At 36.9% G+C, this 20641-nt stretch overlaps 1 protein-coding gene across 7 annotated transcripts in view; it reads right to left on the bottom strand.

Moving 5' to 3' along the window:
• The window catches only part of astn1 (astrotactin 1), a 267228-nt gene that overhangs the window by 150617 nt on the left and 95970 nt on the right, over positions 1-20641 (bottom strand). For all 7 annotated transcript variants that reach the window (XM_087811062.1, XM_087811065.1, XM_087811063.1 and 4 more), the window contains 2 exons: positions 16685-16879; positions 7289-7416 (listed from right to left, as the gene is read on the bottom strand). In XM_087811062.1, coding sequence (XP_087667188.1) covers positions 7289-7416; positions 16685-16879 — 323 coding nt within the window. The remainder of the gene's footprint in view (positions 1-7288; positions 7417-16684; positions 16880-20641) is intronic.

The following is a 20641-nucleotide window of genomic DNA, read 5'->3' as shown; positions in this document are numbered from 1 at the left end:
TGTAGTCCTGTACATAAACACAAAAGCTGACCAACATTTTGTCATGCACAGCTTAACATAATAGTGTCCTCTGTATGAAGGTCGATAAATGACACAAGTATAAATAAATGTACAAATACAAACAAAATGTTTAAATAAATCAATCCATAATGACTTCTGATTTTTGTCGAAGAATGGTGCTTCTTTGTACATATATACATTTATTTATTTATACATTTTGACTTTGATTTATTTTGACATTAAATCGTTTATGTATTTTGTTATTTTAACAAATATTACAAAAAATATAATACGAAATGTATAAATACATAGATAAATACATGTTGTCCAAAAGGGCTGTATCAACCCACTTTCTGCACAACACAACTAATGGTTCCAACCCCATTAATAAGGCAACAAACTCCACTAAGTAACTCTAAAACAACTAACCTGTGAATTAAAAACCATATGACATGACTATATTTTGAAGGTCATCAAAATAATGCCAAAGTCTGGATAGGAGTCATCAGAAAAAATAGTAGCTACTGTGAATATATGATAAGTTTTCAGTTATATCACAGTTCTTTTCCTGGATAACTACATCATTTCACGTTTTCATTTAAAGTTTGGATGCATTCTGTGAGAATCTATTATGCAAATAAAAAGTTGCGCCTAAACTTTTGGACTGTACTGTATATTCAAGCCTTATATTTTCTAAAACATCTCTATTTGAAATAAATTCAGTTCAGAAATGTAAAAGAACAAACGGCAAAATGTAGTCGATAGGGTCAATGCGTGGGTCTCTATTTGAAACCACAGGTCGAGGTAATTCTCTGTGAATCCAAATCTTTATTCCTCATTTAACCTTGGCTTCTTTTCTTTCTTTTTTAAAACTCAGCAGGTGAAACTTCTAACGTCTGTCTTGTGGAACTTTCTACACCGAGTCATTGAAATCTTGAGTCAGCTATTTCCTCAAAAACATCATCCCTCTTTGAAGCGCTGTGATGGCAGAAGACTGGTGACAGAGTGTTTGTGACTGTCAGAGGTGGATATTTTATCTTTGTGTTGCATTTAATGTGAGGGAGCTTCATATTGCCGGAGCATAATCTTTAGGATAGCATGTTGCCACTTTTTCGTGTTTTTTTTTCACACCCACAAGTCAAAGCCCAAAAGACCCTTGCTTGCAGGATTTGGCAGAGATAAATGGCTGTCTATTCTCTTGTTGTCAGAGCTGCTGGTTTAGCTCCTTGCTCTCTGTCTTTCACCGTGCACTTCAGTTTGTTTTGCTTCCCCTTACTCTTCATTGTTTTTTGTTCTGCTACATTTTTCATGCCTGTGTCTTCTGTCCAGGCCGGTTCTCTCTCAAGGACCATCTTAGGGGAAATCTGCTTAGCAGCCTTGAGCATTTTTAGCTTTCCAATTAAATCAAGATGTATTTGCCTTTCAAAAAGCTTCTCTTTTCTCACTATTTTTCCCCATTGGAATAATTGATGGAGGTCTCTGGCCTTTTGATGAATGGCTTTTAAAGCTGGAGATGAATAGGAAGATGAATGATTTCGCCGTGTCGAGGGCCAGAGCGTGCTGAAACAAGGAGCGCTGACACCGTGACAAATACTCTGACCAAACCTGGACGAATCGACGAGGGAGCGAGCAGTGGCGTTCATTGTGCCTTCGACAGACGCCCGCTCATGGCCCGGCTGCCTCGGCGCGTATGTCTACCCCACGGACAATTACCTGAGCCTGCAATTAACCACAGGCTCGGTAATAATGCTGACAGCTTGCCAGGAGATGAGTGGAAGCGGAGAGTTGGCAGGGTTCAAGGCTGGGAAGCCGCTGCGTCGGACTGTTGTAAATGTGCACTCGGCGGAAATAATAGGGCCAAGAAAAATGATGCATCGAAGGGTGAATTCGCTCCAGGTGACTCTAGATGAAAAGTACTTTTTTAAGCCAATAAGTTCACCTAAAAGTGAGAAATGTTCAACCTGGCGGATGTTTATGGAAAGAAATCCACTAAGCAGGCGACAAGTGTCGCGCTTAAGAGCCAAAAGTGAGATTGTTATTATCCTGGCAAACAAAGACGGCAAGGGAAGCTGGGCTTCCTTTTTAAATGCCAAAATATAAATGGTCAAATATGTACTAGTGTGTGTATATTTCTTTGGCTTAATATGTGATGGAACATCTTCATCTTGTGTTCATCTACTTATCACAGGTAACTGTCATATGACTTTCTTCTCGTTTATTATGGAGCATCCTTTGTCTACGGATAATCATGGAGTTAGTGTTTAAGCTACAGCGAAACTAGACACTCATTGTATAAATGCAGGGTTTTGTCTCGCCCCATCGTGGAGTGGAGTGTCTCTGGGGCTCAAGTGTTTGATTGACAACAACATTAGAAAATGAGTGACCTAAAAGTTTTAACGGCAGGAAAAAAAGTTACAAGTTCTTCATGCGACTTGGTCTTGGTCAAAAATAAATCGAGTCAAATCTTTTTATCTAATCTATTTCTGGTGTTCTGGAAGGGACACTGAGGTGTGACCTTCTTTGGCTTACAATAGTGCCAGCTTTAATAGATATTAAAAAACTTTGGAGGTAAAAACATTAGGCTGTAACTTAAATATAGTTATTTAATGTGTTTTATCTTTTTGCTGCGAATTTTCCTGTACATTTTTTTTTCTATTCAATTTTTTGTAACACTTTCATTATCAATTGTAATATATTTTTTAAGATAGCACTATAATATTCTAAGCCTATAGAACTTCAAGTCCTGTAAAAGTATAGATACATATAGGGTAAGAGGTCATTTTTTTCAAAAAGTAACGCAGAATGACGTCAAAGATTATCACAGTCAACAATTAATCATGTCGACCATTACAAATGGGAACCGTTAGTGCATGTGGGAAATTTTTTATATCGATGAGAATGTATCGTCTTATTGAGGATCAAACCATCAATTTGACGCTGCATTATTGGCTTTATTAATAAAGTTGTGTATTTTGAAGGCAACACACATGTTGTAAATTGCGCAGATTTCCAGATTGATTTCCAGAGAACATCTCACCTAAAAAACATTCACTGCTTTTTTCACTCTTCCATGATTGAAACCTATCAACAACTTAAATTATATTCAAAACAATGTAGCCATTTAATATGTATGTTTTCGCATGTGAGCACACCATATGATGTTTTTTAATCTCTCTCAAGCATTTATTGAACCAACATGACTAATTAAAGAGCCACTAAATTATCATTTTATGAAGACTCTCAAGAATCCGGCTTTATATGAGCTTCAAATCTAAAATTGGTTATAATAACAATAATTAAGAATCATTGTCCATTAAGAGATGAAATGTAAATCAAGCTGCCGCATACATTGGGTGAGAGCTCTTATAGACCTGCACATCCCACCGAGCTGGTGTCATGTAAAATGAATGAGCTTAATCACCAGATGCACAAGAGTCATTTTTTCTAATAATAAGATAATGAAGAGAATAGTCGGTGGCTGAAAACATTCCTCTACGAATGTCTCATTAAATACTCATTCTTCTTCATAAACTAGGAGACAACAGCAGCTGTTTATTGTGAAGGAAAATAAGGTAATTAACAATTACGACAGGGCAAACTCCATCTGCTGATCACGATCATTACTCGATTGAAGGCAGCAAAATATCTTTATTCATCTTTTGTTTGTTTCGGATACGATCTCTTCTAAATCATTTATAAATCTCATGTTTTGCCATTTGATTTTCATTTTTTCATTTCAACAAGTACCAATGTGATGTGCGCGTATTTTAGATACAAATATTACTCTGTGTTCTGCAGAATCATCTTAAGTTGTTTACGACAGAACACACCAGTGCCTACATCCACTATAATATTAAATTACATTCCATTTAAGATAAAAAAAAACACGCTAATACAGGAAGTTTCATTCAGGAAAACACCCTTGAAAGTTTTCCATGCGACTTGATCTAAGGTTAAAAACGACTTGCAACAAATCTAGCATCTAATAATGTGTTTCGTGAGACTGTAGCTGCTGGTGTTCTTTTATTCAACGAGTCTGAGGTATGAACTGTATTTGCTTAGAATGGTGCTTGATGGAATGATTTAAAACAACATTATTTCTATTCCAATATTGATCATTAGAAAGCATCATTCAGGAAAAAAAAATAGGGTTCAACGCTAAAAAAAAAAAAAAAAATTATAATCTCATTTAGTGACAGAAAATAAACAACGAGCTAAAGTAATTTCCAAGTTTTGCATGTGACTTGTTTTTTGTTAAAAACAACTAGCAGATCTTTAATATATAGTTTGTAAAATTGAGTGATGGACAAGTGAAGCTTCATGATGCATGGACCTAACCCAAAACCCATCATTTTTAATTAAACAGTGCAATCTACTGAGTTCCGAAAATTATGTTTTCATCAACTTAATCTTAAATTAATTAAGGTACACATTTACCTTTAGGCATATGTATTTGTCACTTTCTGAATATATATAAAGAGGAAAACTGAGCAACTAATATATAAATGATCACCTCATTATATCTGTTCGTAGACGTATCAATTTATTTAAAAAAAGGAAAAGTAAAAGTAAGCAAAAGTATTGCAAAATAATTGATGCTGAAACTTCTCAGACTGTTTAACATAAAGTTCTGCTTTAATACACCTACATATTCAATACACTGGAAGTCAAATGAAAGAGATTACACCTTAAACTATGTAACACCAGCTTTGGATGTCAATAATTAACAATTGAAGCAAAACAGGAATTCAGGATGTGAAAGAAAATGACTCATGATTAATATCATTCAGCATTTCTATTAAAGGGCAACTGAAGCCGTTGCTTGATTGACGATTAGCTCAGACTTAACCTTTGAATTACTTCTTTTAATTCACCGCCATGTCGGGCCATCTGTCTGGGCCAGTTCTTAGACGCAAAAGACGGCCAACTTATACAACCCACAGCTTTTAGCATACATAGAAAAATGTTATTCAGAGACAGTTAAACAGGTGCTGAAGTAAGTTTAGCCAGCGGGCTGCCCGGGGTAAAATATGCTAAAATACAATTATTATTTCACACACTTCATTGTACTCTTGACGACACTTCCAATAATTGTGCAGGCAGAGAGGAGCAAGCAATTCTGTGTGCTCCTATGTGTGTTTAACTTCTTCAGCGTAGCTAAAGCAGAATAGAGACGATTCACAAATTGTGTCAGCATTCTAAAAATCTGCTTATGGCACTTCTTTTCCATGTTAAGATTTGAGGAAAGAGAAATGTCAAAAAAAGACTTTCAAGCATTATGTTAATAGCTTTACCGATGGCTTTTATACCATTGGACAGAAGGTAGGGCTGCACGATTTATTGTTAAAAAAAAAGTGCGATCTCGATTCCTCCTTATAGATGATCTCATTTCAAAGTGACAAGGATTATTAAAAAAAATAAATGAAAAAGAATTGTACCACATTTTGATCTGCAAAAAAACAAGCGCTCCCTCACAAGCACCCACCCTCAACAAGTGATCGCGGCGGAGAAAACGAGAGCTGTGAACAGTTGTGGAAGGAGTTGAGACTGAGAGAAAAGAAGAAAATGAACCCAGCCGTCCGTGAGGATGATAAACTCACTGTAACGCTCCTTCAAAAAATAGGTGCTCATGTGTGGAAGTTTTTGGGATTCAAAGAAGGTGATACAAACCAAAACGACGTAGCTTGCAGTGTTATGCTTAAGCACCGCAAGGTGACACTACAAACTTATACAACCACCTGAAACGTCACCATAAAGTGAAATATCACAAAGGTGTAAAAGCGAAAAGAAAAGACGGGTGAAAATCCTCCCCGGTCACCCACCCAGATGTCAATAACGGTAATCTTATACTGAGCATCTCCATACTCGTCAAGCTGGCTGTATAAAAAATCACCATGTTGTAGGTTTTTGTGAATGTTCTGCCAACTATCATGTTGTCATGATATTTGGATATATCGTGCAGCCCTAACAGAAGGACACATTTTGCATTCAGTGGTATGAATTAGTGACATCTGGATAAAGCTATATGAAGCAGTGTCATACAGTTCTGGGCTCAGTAGATGGCGCACCTAGCTTGAAAAAATGGGAGGTTCGTTAAAACGGTTCCTCAAAGATCATACACCAAAGAGCGCCATCTAGTGGGCCGTAAATTGGGACAATGCTTCATGAAGCTTCATTTACACATCACTAGTATTTAGGCACTAAACAAGATTACCCAAAACAAGTGGTTAAAGAAATCTCCTGGAGCTACAAACTAATGAGGTTAATCAATATATATATATAGTTTCTTCTGTTTTTGGTTTTAAGGAAAAGAGATTTGCAAACCTAATCTCCTGTACAAAGGTCCAGTGGAGTAGGCAGCCAAGCTCTACTGTGTCTAGCGTGAATGTCAATGTAATTCTCATCCATTACAATATTAATATGTTTTACGGTGGGAGAAAACAGCAACGCAAAAACAGTATGTCCTTAAAACTTCCTCTTGAATAGCCCCATGTGAGGATAATGTATGTCATCTTGAACAGCAAGTGTCACCTGGAGAATAAACAGTAGAGGAGAAGTACTAAGAGACTGTCATCTGTGGCATATTGGTTTAGCAAAAAGGTCATTTTCACATGATTCGGAAAAAACCTCTAGAGGAACGTGTGTCTGAGTCACTGTGGTTCTGGCATAGTACACGGGTAGATATTCACTTTTTGGAGTATGACAAGTCAATGAAATTGACACTTTCCAACTGGCCTCCATTTTGAAGCCGTAAAATATTTCAGTGTGAAGAGAAAACCCTGGATTTAAAACGCCTTATTCTCATTGAGCGACATTGGAACACTAGATTCTGAACCGCATGTTCGACACATTTTATGTCGTTAAATCATTTATGTCCTCCAGAAGAATTGAGTGAATTGTTGCTCAAATCCTGCTGTTCCCCTTTGGCTAACTCCCCTTTCCCTTGTTGACCGAGTTGTTGAGAAGTGAGAGATTGACCTGGTTCACATATTATTCAAGCCAAAGAAAAACATTTTGTTTCTGGGTCTGACTAAAATATTAATTTGTTTGTCTGATTTTGGGGAACAAAACGTTTCTCTTTATACTGACTGTCAGTGAAATAGAGCTAACTTTTATTTTCTCAGTTGAGTTGAAGTTGTTGGTATTCTATCTCAATCTGAATCAAATCGAGATGTGAGTCGAGACTCTTTTTTTTTTTTCCTGTGCAAGAATTGTAGACAGCCAGGTGATGAAGTACCACCGTCCAGCTGTGAACAACCAGTGTGAACATTGAATTATGGGTTCCTACCGGTGAGGTATTCTGGGTCGGGCACAGGATCCGACAGCTCTATATGGCACTGAACTTCTGTTGGCACCGAGGCCACCACCATGCCATCTGGGAGCTGCTGCTCGATGCCTCGGGCAAAGTTCTTCTGTCTGGTGTGAGGAGAGAGAGAGAGAGAGAGAGAGAGAGAGATGGTGAACAGGTACAGCTACCTTGGGTGTGAAGTTGCGAGGAGCTGTGAGGAAGTCACATGTTAGAAGACAAAATCACAGATGACACCAAAACTGCTGCTTATGAAATATTTGTAAATCAAGGTGAAAATGGTAATGAAACATCAAAACAAATCCTTCAGCAAGACTTTACAAAAAGATACAAATGTACCTTTTATAGTCAGTTACCTTGGATGAAAAAGAAAACTCTTAGGAAACTAATAATGGTGTTGAACCATTTATCCGAATCAGAGAGGAACCACTCATGTCAAGATCATCAGTGAGTCTGAAGTCTCTTGATGATCCTTTAAACTATTGTGATACATCAATGTATGCATGTACTGGTTCAGTCAAGAGAGATTAAATCATTATAATTTGCAAATATCATCATAAATATATATATATATTTGTCCAATTGCTGAGAAAAGCGCTCAACTATCATTCAACTTGATTATAATTACATTAAATGTCTTCATAAATTCATGTTTTGTTTAAAACAGACTTGTACAGATGCAGGTCTAGTCATTTACATGTTGCTGTATTTGAGAGTCGCCCGCAACCTATACTTTCCACCAGAAGGGCTAAATATTGCTGTTTTCTTTTGTGTAAACCATTAGAAAATGAAAATTTACTTTAGTTTGTGACTGACAACTGTTGGTATAAGAAGCATAAGAAGACGACTCAAGCATAAGAAGAAGACAAAAATATAAAAGATACAGCTTGCAAACAGAGAAAGTCAAAAGTTAAACATTATATAAAAAACCCACTAATAATGGCTGTATTTGATTACTAACAACCAATCACATAGTTAGACACCCCTATAGGACAATGACTTGAACACAGAACTCTTCAATGAATGTATTGTTGAAACAGAAAAGAGCCATATGAACGTAGAGGGAACTCGTCTGTCTTGTACCTTTTAACTTGTCGTTTGTTGTTACAAATACCAGTCGTCATTATACACAAACAATCTAAAAACAGTAAAACTAATGAGACCAGGCATTAGTTCACATCAAAGTTGTGTTTTAATGAGGAAACCGATTGGAAGCCAATACTTTTGGCCGATCATTAACAGCATATAAAAACAAGGTAACAATATGGAAGCCTTCATTAGGCAAAGCTGCACATTAGGTCTCGCGTCTCACACTGATTTTAACTGTTCTTTCATATTTGATTCATCTCCAGTGAGAGGTTTGATGTCTTCATCTGTGACAAGAGTGAACCCTGCTTGAACTCGCTCATTTGTTTTCTGTCATTTAAAAACCATGATGACTGAACAAAGTCTTCCAAGTATAGTGAATTGTAGGACATGTGTCATGTAGCTTCACATTGACAGACAGTGATTACAAGACGAACAATGATGGAAAGATGAAGCTTCAAGAATATTCAGTACAATATTTTGATTTAAAGAGCAATATTTTATCTTTTATATATCTTGGACCTCTATTGTACTCATAAATTTGAGTGTGTTTGTACAAAACCCTCTTTTCATTTAAACACTTACTTACTTACTGTATATTTAGAAACTGTTCTTAAGCCCCGCCCACTGAAATTTTTTTTTATGGATCTAAAATCGTGTTTACCATAACCTCGCCTGCTCTGCTGTAATTGATCAAGAATCAGGGTTCGGCACTGCGCGTCATCAATTCCACAAGTTTCCACCTCCAAGGGACTTGTATTAACAAAGCAAGCTTGCTTGTAACCTCTCGTTTGCCGAGATTCAAGATGGAGGAGAACTTTATTAAGTAATAACTTAAAATCATTGTCATGATGAGGGGGATCTTGGAGAGGAAGACTTCAACATTTGAAACATGTGAGTGAGACACAAGAGTTGGGTTTTCACATTAATTTCCCTTTAAGCAACAAAAGAGCGCCATCTAGTGAGCTCAGACGATGGTGACACTGTATCATGAAGCTTTATAAGCCATCACTACTGATAAGACTTCTTAAACGTATTTGTATTATTAAGTACGTTCTTTTTGGTACTTTTAGGAAAGATTTCCCTGAAGGCCTCACTAGAAATGCTGGTCAGAATAAACTTAGACAGCAGCCCATATCTACTGTTTATAGCTAGAACTATGACGCGATCCTGAATAAGTAATTTCAGTCCAGCGGAAAAGAACAGTGACATATACACTGCACACTCCTTGAATCAGTTTGTGTGGGCAAGAGTCCACAAACCTGCTGCACGACATTAGACTATTTTGAAAAACGAAAAAACATTTAACCAAATTGACACGAGAGCTCCACTTTGTATCGTAATTTACAAATGGCTCAGTTCATACTTTCTGAAGTTGCCACAAATTTGCAATGGATTGTGGGCAATATTGGCAGCGGTTTCTGGTCATTATCACTTGGTCTGCTACATCCCCTCTTTTCAGTAAGGCGGGTATTTTAGTGAGCTTTTTGGATGTGCTGTTTCAGTGTTAAACTAATAATAGGTATGTGAGATTTTATTACAGTATAGCACGAACGTTAATCACCTTAAATTGCCATTACATCCCAACGGGCACATTGTGTTGACTCAGAAATGTTGGGCTTCACGACAGAAACTAAAAGTAAAGCAAAAAAAAAATCCAGGAAAAAGTATGTGTTATATCAGATATTGGAATAAGCTAAGAAATATAAATAGAAATATGTTGGTGGGCAGAGAAAAACAAAAAAACAAATGCCAGTACATACATTATCTGAATATAAATAGCTATTCATTTGACTCCATAATGATTGGCTTCGGTGCAAAAAGATTCATAAATAATGGGATTGTGTGTTTTTTTACTGGCACCAGTGTCATCAACAGCCGTTACGGATATTCTTGCTGTCGCTCCCTTCAATGTTGCAGGTGTTTTTTTGTTTTTTTGTTTGTTTACCCAAGAGAAATGTCAGATGCATATAAACCGATATCTTACTGCATAGATGAAACGTAGCTTTTATAAATCATTAGCGATATTATTTTTTCCCCAACATCGGGCGGTTTCATAAAACGACTAACAAACAAATTGATGACTCATTTGTCCCTGAAAGGCTGTGGGTTGAAGAAAAGTTGGCAACGCACAACTACGACAAGAACTGTTTGTCCTCGGTCATCTTTCACAACCAGTGAGTAATAGACCCATTTTTTTTAGATTTTTAAAAATATCCAATTATTTATGTTTCTGGATTTGGTCTTCTCCTGCTCTCAGGCCAAAATAGTTTGAAAGTAAAATAGTAATAAGTATGTTTCTGGTCCATTAATGATACACAAGACACATAAAAACTCTTAACTACACATAAATTCATTGGCTGAAAATCAAATCTAATGTTCTTCAACTCCAGAAAGTTGTTGTGTATATTGTGTGTAATGTAGTGTTGTGTTCAATAGCATGAACGGAACCGTGCACATCTGAATTGACAAATTAACACTACAAAACAGCGTGATATATATTTTTTTTAACAGTAATTGACAACTGAAAACATCACATGATGAAATTGAGGCATGGTTTGCTCACACAAACTCATGATTTTGTTGTTAATGTGTATATTTAAATTATATTCTATTGATTTATTTAAAGAAAACCTTTAGTTAAACTAATCTGCGTTTGAATAAAAATAGTACGGATGTGAGTGAAGTCAATGCAAATGAGGACAGCGGGATTCAAAGGAAACAAATAAAATTAAATCTAGTTCGTGACTTCTCTCTCCTCCCTCCGCCACGGTCTCTATTTCAGACAACAGCGGAGGATTGTGGACTCCCTTAAAGGGACCAGGAATGTGTGGCGTCCAAGATACATTAAGAATTATGATACTGAAAACACATCTCTTCGTCTCAGATTTAACCAGATGATGAATGCTGAGCTAGAGTCCGTTATCACATTTACCCAACCACACATTCAATCATTGCTTGCTTTGAGCTTGAAACAGAATCTAGGTGGAGGCCTCCAAGTAACACAAACCAGGTTTTTACCAAGATAAGCCATCAGAAAGAACGCTAACCATCCCACTAACACTGGCCTCAGATTGAACTGCCACTCATCTGATCCCAATCCATTGGCTGCTCTAAGGTTCTCAATAACCAATCTGGAAGCCCGACCATTTCTTCAATTCATCTGTCATCCTGTGAATTTACTGACAGTGGACTGTATGGTTTGGCAAGCTGGGAAAACAGACACGATCCAATAGATTGAATCTTACCTAATGTCATTCAAAAATGTACTTTTGACCTAGATAAATGTACGTTATTATGAAACATGGATCCATCTAACTGCTAGTCAAGAAATATGAATGCATTAAGGATTCTGGGGCCCGACCAATGATGTTCACCATACCTGTTCCTTTGCATCTGGAGGAAGATCCGGCTGGATTTTACTGAATCCTAGCTGCTTTAAATTCATGTTGTTGTGTCTGACAGTACTATTCCCCAAATTTCCCCCCCATTAGTAATGATTACTCATGTCTTAATAGGGCTGAATAATGTGACAATATTGGTTGGTGTTTGGTGTCCTAAGAATTGGAAAGGACAATATGATCTTGTCACACTAAGGCTCTTCTTAACCATTGTTTTAACCATTAATTGTCCCTGATTCATCCTCCAATTTGAACAAAGACAAGAAAAAACTATTTTGATTTTAATCCGTCTAAAGTAGGTGTGTTTGAAGAGTACAAAATGGCAAATGAGATACTCAGGATTCTCGGTTTACTGTAAATAAGAACATAAACAGAATCAATGTTTTCCATATAGTTTATTATGTTTAGTTCTTGATCTGTTCTACTGTTGTTGCTCTGTAATCAGGCTTTGTCATGTTAAAGTTTACATTCACAAGCTCTTATAAAATGTGCTTCACTTAAGGTCAAGTCAACTCCTGAGTATTGCTTAGACAAAACAAGTCTTGGAAGGCGCAAAGCAGTTTTGCCTCCAAGGTCATTTCTCCACAAACATGATAGACAGGATCTTTGGTTTAAGGATTCAATTGTTTGGGGTTGGTGTCCAATAATAAACACAGGACTGGCCATTGGTGTTTAGCTGAACATTAAAGCTATAAAAGATCTCCCTCTTAAGTAATTTGAGCTTGAAGACGTTGCTCCGATCAATCTCTAGTTTTGCTCTAAGTCTGTGATCATGTCTGTTGTATTTCATTACTTTGTGTATTCCAAAAACTCATTCCTGTGTCTGTGTCCTTCTATACCACCACCAACATATTGGATAGCTTGGAAAAAACTGATTGCGGGAGAATAAATTGCAGGAAAGCTCCTTTGGAATAAAAAAAATTCAATTTTCAAGGAATAAAGAAAAAATATATACAAATTTAAGCAAAGACCACAGAAGCCTTTAGGCAGCCTTAGCCTTCTTTGAAATTACAAGATCTCTTTCTCTTTGTGTCGTTTTCTGAAAATACATTTTTATGCTTTAAAAAACTTGTACGTGTCTGTGAAATGGCTGTTTTGTAACCAGAGGTATGTGGACCTGCTTGTATCTTTCAATGCTTTCTGCTTTCCCGGACAGCCTAAATAAAACAACCTTGTTTTTCCAGGAAGCAAATCTATTTTTCTCTTAGCATGGTCTGGGTAGATTGTTTACTATTGGGAGGAAGACGTTTCAAAGATGGCTTAGATAGAAAAAATAAAGAGCATGGCAAATATTGAAAATGTGTGTGTGTTGGCATGGATATATATGACATGTCTGTCTGTTTTCGAAAGTCCGTGGATAATTTGGCTCTTTCTTTTTAGGCAGGGATTTATGGGAAATATACTCTTTTGTTATTATTTTTGTTAACTCTGTGTCCTGTTATTCATCTTCTTCCGCTCCTGGGTTCCTTGTTTCCTGGCAAATGTATGATTTTGTCAGCAATAATTCCATTTGTAGGAAATATTTAATTCCTATTATAAACCATTTTGATAAATCCTCCAACCAGTTTAAGCCAAAAGCATCATCTACTGAGCTTAGAAAATGATGCCACTGTTTCATTAAGCTTCATCAACCCATCACTACCACGTGTTAACTTTGTTTGGGAAGTCAAAACCTGACAATGCTCACATCTATATGCAAGACACTACTCTCTATTTATCGATCAACAAGAATGAGCCTGATGAAAAGATGATTCAATTGAGGATGTTTTGCAATGTGGAATGATGCCAAAATAAATTGTTTGTCATTTACAAAAGTTTTCTAAGAGCAGCAACTTACATGAATGAAAACCTCAGCGATCCGTGTCAATTAGCCATAAGTACAAGCCATGGGCAACGTAAAATTAAAATATACCATTGAGGAGTTGAAGGAGGTGTTTTGGTCTGTTGACGATTTTTAAAGCCTCCATACTTTCCTTTAAAATATCATTTACAATTGCTAAGCAACAAACTCTTATTTTGGGAATCCAAATAAAAACACTGCAAATTTGGCAGAATTCTGTAACAAAACGTTCAAGTAACAGAAAGCGTCTAAAAATGTCTCCGATATAATTAACTTCAGCTTTTAGTTAGTTTAAAAGTATTGTTAATAGCAGATCTATCAACAACTTACCTCAGAAAACTTTTTACAAAAGGTTTATTAAAAGTTAAAATGATTTAACTTCTAAGGTGACCCTTTTTTAACAAACCAACACAAAAAAGAAATACAGAATAACCTCGGAAGTGAAATCCATAGCTGAATCAATTTCTTGAAAAATAAACTTGGTAACCTTTTCAGATATTCTGAAACAATCACAAAAAAAATCTGACATTAATAGTGAACCTTATTTAAATGCAGCTTAATAATTTAACACAATTTTCTACCCAGACCTTTGCGCATCTGAATCTGCCCATTCACATTAAATTTGACATTTCTTCTTTCTTTTTTTTGTGAGAGTAGATTTTGGGTGTAGGTATGTACTGTCACTTTGACATTCAACTGGATGAGTCACTAAATACCCATGTGAGTAAAGAGAGTTTGAAGATTTAAGACTGGTAACTGCAACTCATTTAAAACTCTGCCAAACTTCATGTTCAACTCGCTCTTTGTCAGGCGATGATGCCCAACGTGACTGAAAGGCTCTTCAGACTAAAGGAGGACATCTCCAGCAGGATTAATCAAACTTTTAAAGGTGACCAGATGGCTCCTAACAAGAGGCACGAACAGATGAACTTATAAGAGCAGCTTCTCTGCTTTAGCAGTTTTGTCTGACCTTCAAAGGACAATCATTTTCATCCTGTCCTGGACTACAGACTATTTTTTTTTTAAATTAAAATAACTTTAAATCGATCTTACTATTTATGTATTAGTAGGCCGTTACGTTTCCCCTCAGAAAAAGTGGTACTAGTGGTCACTGGTACGGGAAAATAACAAAGAAACTATAGCCAACACCATATTGGTCCTTGGGTTCTAAAAGGGAAGGGGAATAACTCATCCACCAATAACCACTAAATCTATCAAAAATGATTGGGAAACGAAAGGCATGGGACCGAAAAAAACGAAAGATTGGGATTCACTGCAAGGGCGTGAATAAGGAATCAGAAAGGACAAAGAAGCACTATATTTTAATAACGTTCTCTTTGCACACTGCAAACAAACAAAAAACCCAGAGAGCCAACTTAAGGTGTTAACTCTCCTCTTAATCAGGTGTCAGTCTAAATAAAATGTGAAGCCGTTACATTCTGTGACATTTGTTTTTGTATTAATCAGTGTGTCTAAGTGTGATAGAACGTAAGAGAACTGTAATTTAATTGTGACTACAGTTTTATTATTTCAACTTCCTCTTTCAATTTATTTTGCAAATGTAGGTTTATGTTTAACTTTTGGTTCTCACTAGGGAAATAAAAAGTATTTGTTTCAGGTTTGTGTTAGACAGGCACAGAATGTATTTTAGGGCAAACCTTCAGATTAACTGAGGTTTCACTTTGAAAACAGTTCATTATTACCATCATGGCTTTCAGAAGGAAACATGAAAAAGCTCCTCCATCATGCTTTGAAAGCCGCAGCTGGATGTCGGACTTTGCCATTCACAAGCCATCAGTTTTAATATAAGTTCAATTAAACTCTTTAAATACTCAATTTGGTCCAAACAGGTTACATTTCGTCAGTTTTGCTCCTGGTCAGATTCCATTAATGCACAGCACACCCGTATAATTAGGCCTTGCGTTAACCCCCAATAGAATTTCCTCTTCTGCTTACACCAGCTCGTTTTCTCCAGAAAAGCCCGGTGGTCTTCAGAGTCTGCAGCAGACTACGCTGCCTATTCACAAACACTTTCAAATAAGATCAGAGGGATCGGAGATCAGAGATTCTGATGATATTAGCTTCTTGCTTCAGTTGGATGTGTAATTCTGGCTGTGGATCAGTAAAAAGGTTGAGTGGCCTCTGGGAGATGGAATCCATGCCAGGCTCAAATTAAATTCCTGGGCAGCAGATGACTTTACTGACCGACTATCTCCAAGAGTTCGTCACATTGAAGGCAGCTCACCGACAGCGGTGATTATTCTTTTTTTGGCGAGTTCTTTTATCCACATCAAACACCTGGAAATATTTTTTTGATTGAAGACACTGTAACTTAACCTTCAGTGAAAAAGGAAGTATCAGGTTTTTTCAAAGTTTTCTGCAGTTATTCTGGAAAACTAGTTTTGATGATTTAAAACCAGAGAATTATCACTGACAAGAGTGAGAGACATTATAAAATTTGACTTGTAATCATACAAGAATCATTTTCTGCCATTTAATTCCCTATGAACCCTTTATCTTGTAGCGATCGCAATAACCAGTGCCATTGTACGCCCTTACATTAATGTGAAAATCAGTTTTTAAAAAAACAACCAAAAACATGATTAATGTTGTGGACTATTTTAACTAGGTAAACATTCAAGCTCCACCAGTTTACATTGAAGTTTTTAAGGGTTTGAGAGAGAGACATACCATCTGACGAAGGAAACCCATTTGACACTTGGAATGAATAGGTCCTTTAAAGCGAAGAACATTACTATGTTAATTTATCAATTATTGCAAGTCCAGCATTTTATTTTGTATATTCGTCATCTCTCACGCTGCCTTTGAGACTTGCAGGCATATGTAGTTATGATCAGGAAAATACGTCAGTCATCTTAAGAAAAACGTCAAACTCCAATTATACTTTAGATTAGATTTAACTTCCAAGGGTATATACCATAAAGCTTTGAATCATGCACTGTGTATGCAGCATTCATTCATAGGTCTCCTTACTGCAGGAGCTGACAAATCCAAAGCCTGCCATGTTGTGTACCAGCCTAGTGTGTTTACCTGAATGTAGCCTTCAGAATCTGGCCAGAGGTGCTCTCTTTGGTGTGATTGTTGTATCCATAAAAGAGGTCTCCGAACACGGTCTGGTTTGCAGGGATGTCTGTCGCTTCTGCACAGTCGACCCCCTCAGTGCAGGCTTCAGAGATGGGCAGGCACGACCTCCCATCTGGACCTCGCTTATAGTCCTCGATGCACCTGAGAAAGTACATCAGCATTAGGAACAGAGTCTAAATCAGCCTCTTAAATGTCGGTTTTTCTTTAGTGCCAGTTACTTTCTCTTCTATGATACAAATAGATATAATTCATCTGCATTCTTTTCACACCAAATAAATATAGTTTCAAGGGCAGAAGAAGACGTCAGACAACTTCCTCTACCCACTTGTATAAAGAAATACATTGAGTAACCATAAACACCTCATGATGAGTAACTTCAATATAGTTCAAAATAATCATTTCTCTTTATCTTTAACCAAGCCATGGTTTTAACCAAGTATATATATATATATATATATATATATATATATATATATATATATATATTCTAGCTTCTTGATCCAAATGATATTCATTTTGTACGGACCAAATCAGATTATTTCATTTCAAAAGACCTGTTTTAATGTAGTATCTTTATTCAGATTAGCCTTTATACAGATTAGTGTTCCATGTGAAGCATTCAATTGGGGGTTAACAAGTACTATCCTACAGGTTTTTCATTCAATCATTTTTGTATTCCCAGGGGGGCAAACTTTCTGCTCTATATTCAAGCTTTCTCTTGTTCATCGTATAGAAAAGTGAGTGAAGCATTCATCCCTGGCCCTCAGTCTTAGAAGAACTAAAGGGACCACTGGGGTAAAACAATGATTTCAAACACATGTCAGTAGCAGATGGCGCCAGTTAAATGACTTCAATGTCCAAATACATCAAACTTGAATGTAACCAGTGAAGTGACTCCAAAGGCGGGTTATCGTTCCAAGGAAAGGAGAAACTCCGACACTTTTTCAAGATTCTTGTGATGTAATGACGGATCAAAAACAAGGCGTCTGCTAGCTCTCCGGAAAGTATAAAGAACAAATTAAGTGATGAGAGGAATGGCTTCAGGGGCTTAAAAAAGAGCATCAAAATCTGTCAGGGATTTATCAGGCGAGGAGAACCATCTGAATGCCAAATGTCGTGCTGCTATGAAAAGCCGTCACCAGATACAGAGGTGGATTAGTCACATCTGCATTGTGGTATTAGACAACAGCAGCACCTATTCCTCATAAAGCGAGGGTTTGTACACCTCTTTGTTTAAATCCATCATAATACCGTCTCCCACAACAGGATTTTTTCGTGGACTGGCAGAAACATTGATTTATGGAAGAAGGAAGAACAAGGATAAAAGTGTGACTTAGTGATTTCATGAAACAGGCACATGATGGAGAAAGATTTGAGAAACAAAACCTTCTGGCTTAAGAGTATATTGCAGGTGAAGAAAAAGTGTTGAAGAATATAAGAGAGAATGAGTGAGTGATATTTTGGATTTTTTAGAGCTTACAATGTGCAATGGAGGTAAAGAAAAAATAGCCTCAAATGAGTGAAGACAATGTTGAAATAATATGTGTGGACGATGACATCTATTTGGCCATTTTTTTAAACAAATTAAAGGCCTTATGTGTTGATTCAAGTGTCTGGTAATAGATCTTGGATCTATTGTACTCATCACTATGCATTTGTTTGTAAAAAACTCTCTTTTCATTTAATCTTTTACTTAAAAATGTAGTTAAGCCCCGCCCTCAGTAAACGCTTCATTTTTCTTGAGATAAAATCTTGTTTACCATAACCACAGCCACTCTGCTGTGTGGTTTTGGTGATTGGTCAAGCATCAAGGTTTGTCAACGCGCATCATCAATCCCGGAAGACACCTCCAAGGGACTTGTGTATAAAGACAGAAGCTGGGCGTTCTTTGCTTTTGAAGGAGTGGAGCAATAATTATGTCATAATGGACTCTGCTCTTGCAACCTCTCATTTGCCGAGATTTCACACCGGGGAGAACTTCAAAACAGTGTCATGATGAGGGACTTACTGCATCTTCGAGAGGAAGACTTCTAGATTTGAAACATGTGAGTAAGACAGGAGATATGGGTGTTAACATTAGTTGTGTAATAAAAAAGTGTAAAAAGCTGCAGTTCATCTGGTGTCCTCTTGAGGCTTGCTGCAGAAAGACCTGTTATCATGTACAGCAGACAAAAAAAAAAGCGGAATTTGATGAAGTTAAAATGTTAATGCATAGTTCAAACAGCTTTGGTGTTACACAGCACATACTTTATGGAGGTTTCAGTTTTGATTATATTCCAGTTGTAAAATAAGCAGCGTGAACTTCACCTCTCGACTTCCACTCTTAGATAGCCACAGCCGTGGATTGACTTCTGAACTGTGTAGAGTCTATGGTCCCACTCAAGTGAATACCCCTTGTTTCCAACTAGTGTTCATACCGGATTGTTGGGAAACGGAACCGTACCATCCACTCTATATAAGTAGTGGTGATGGTATATACACAGCTTTGCACCGTGTCATATTAGTGAGCATAAAAGGAAGCCAATGCACCACTAGCTTCATATCAGAGCAGAAAATGACTTTAGTAAGAATGTGTTCAGGGTCACTAGTTCTGCTCCCTGTTGGAAGTGCTATTTAAAATCCCTCACTGTACCAAGTCGACTTTGACCCATAATAACTGCAAGCATTGATCTTGTGCTACTGCATTAGGAATGAGCCACATATTGTGCCCCTGTCATGAATAACAAATTCATATGCATGAAAGTGAATGGACTCAGTGATAGGAAGACACTTGGAAAGTAATATTAAAAAGGTGACCTAAAATGATGTTAGTCAGAGTCATAAATTACTTTTCTGAAAATGTTTTGCACCACGAAAGACACCTACACTGCCTATGGCGAACATTGTGTACAGTGTCGTTTTATTCTTCAATTTTATGATTAATCAAAGTGACCTGACATTGACCCGACTCTCCACCTGTTTGATTGTAGCCACGGAGAGCAAAAATATCAGCATGATGTGACAAGAGGCATAAACTTGGAGCCATAAACCCCATGATGTGCGAAGTGAGGGACCCCCGCTGCATCTGACTGAGATAGCATTTAGAATGCCACTGCACATTCATCTTAACACGAAAAGGGATTATAGGGCACAGAGTAGTAATTATTTAAATGACCAGATTAAAATCCAGTCTCCAACCAAAAACTCATTCCCACAATTCACGGTCATATAAGTGGATATGATCTGAAGTTTCCTATTAGAAAGGAAGTTTTGTTTATTTCAGCTTCTTAAATATCCTAAATATTTATAAAATCTATAGATGTAGCTCACAGTCATCCAAATAAGATGCACACACCACACAGTATACTCAACAATCCTGCAACTCTAGAGATGTTTACCTCTCTTACATTTTACCTCTAGCTACCAGACAGTAGAGATATAACAAACCTTTGTCTATGGAAAGGTTCTATTTCGTATCTGGTAGGTTGTCAATATTAATATGAGTTTTTCCTCCCAAAAAACCAACCAAGATTTTACAACTTATTCGATATTCTGTGCCTCTTGTACTACAGGTTTTCCTCGGCCAAGTTCATATTAAGTTGGTATCAAGAATTAAAAGAGCGTGGAATCTGGCTGACTCCTGAAAGGTTTGAATGTGTTGAAATATTGACTGCTCAGATCCATGTCGCACTCATGGACTCACTATTCACTTTTATAAGTGTTTATTAGAGACACATTAATGATCAATATTGATCAAAAAATGAACAAACCCACACATGTACTTACAAGAGTGGATATAAAATGATTCACACAATGATCAGAATCAGAAACATATGACGACAACATGGTTGTTTTTATACCGTTCTTCAGCTATTTCACCCAATTCGTAAAAACAGTCCATGAATTAGAAGCTTGTTTTTATAA

The sequence above is a fragment of the Callionymus lyra genome, chromosome 16 (assembly GCF_982586985.1).
Source record: "Callionymus lyra chromosome 16, fCalLyr1.hap1.1, whole genome shotgun sequence".
NCBI classification, from domain to species: Eukaryota; Metazoa; Chordata; class Actinopteri; order Syngnathiformes; family Callionymidae; genus Callionymus; species Callionymus lyra.
Note: the sequence above shows the minus strand (reverse complement) of the source record. Positions and strands in the feature narration are given on the sequence as shown.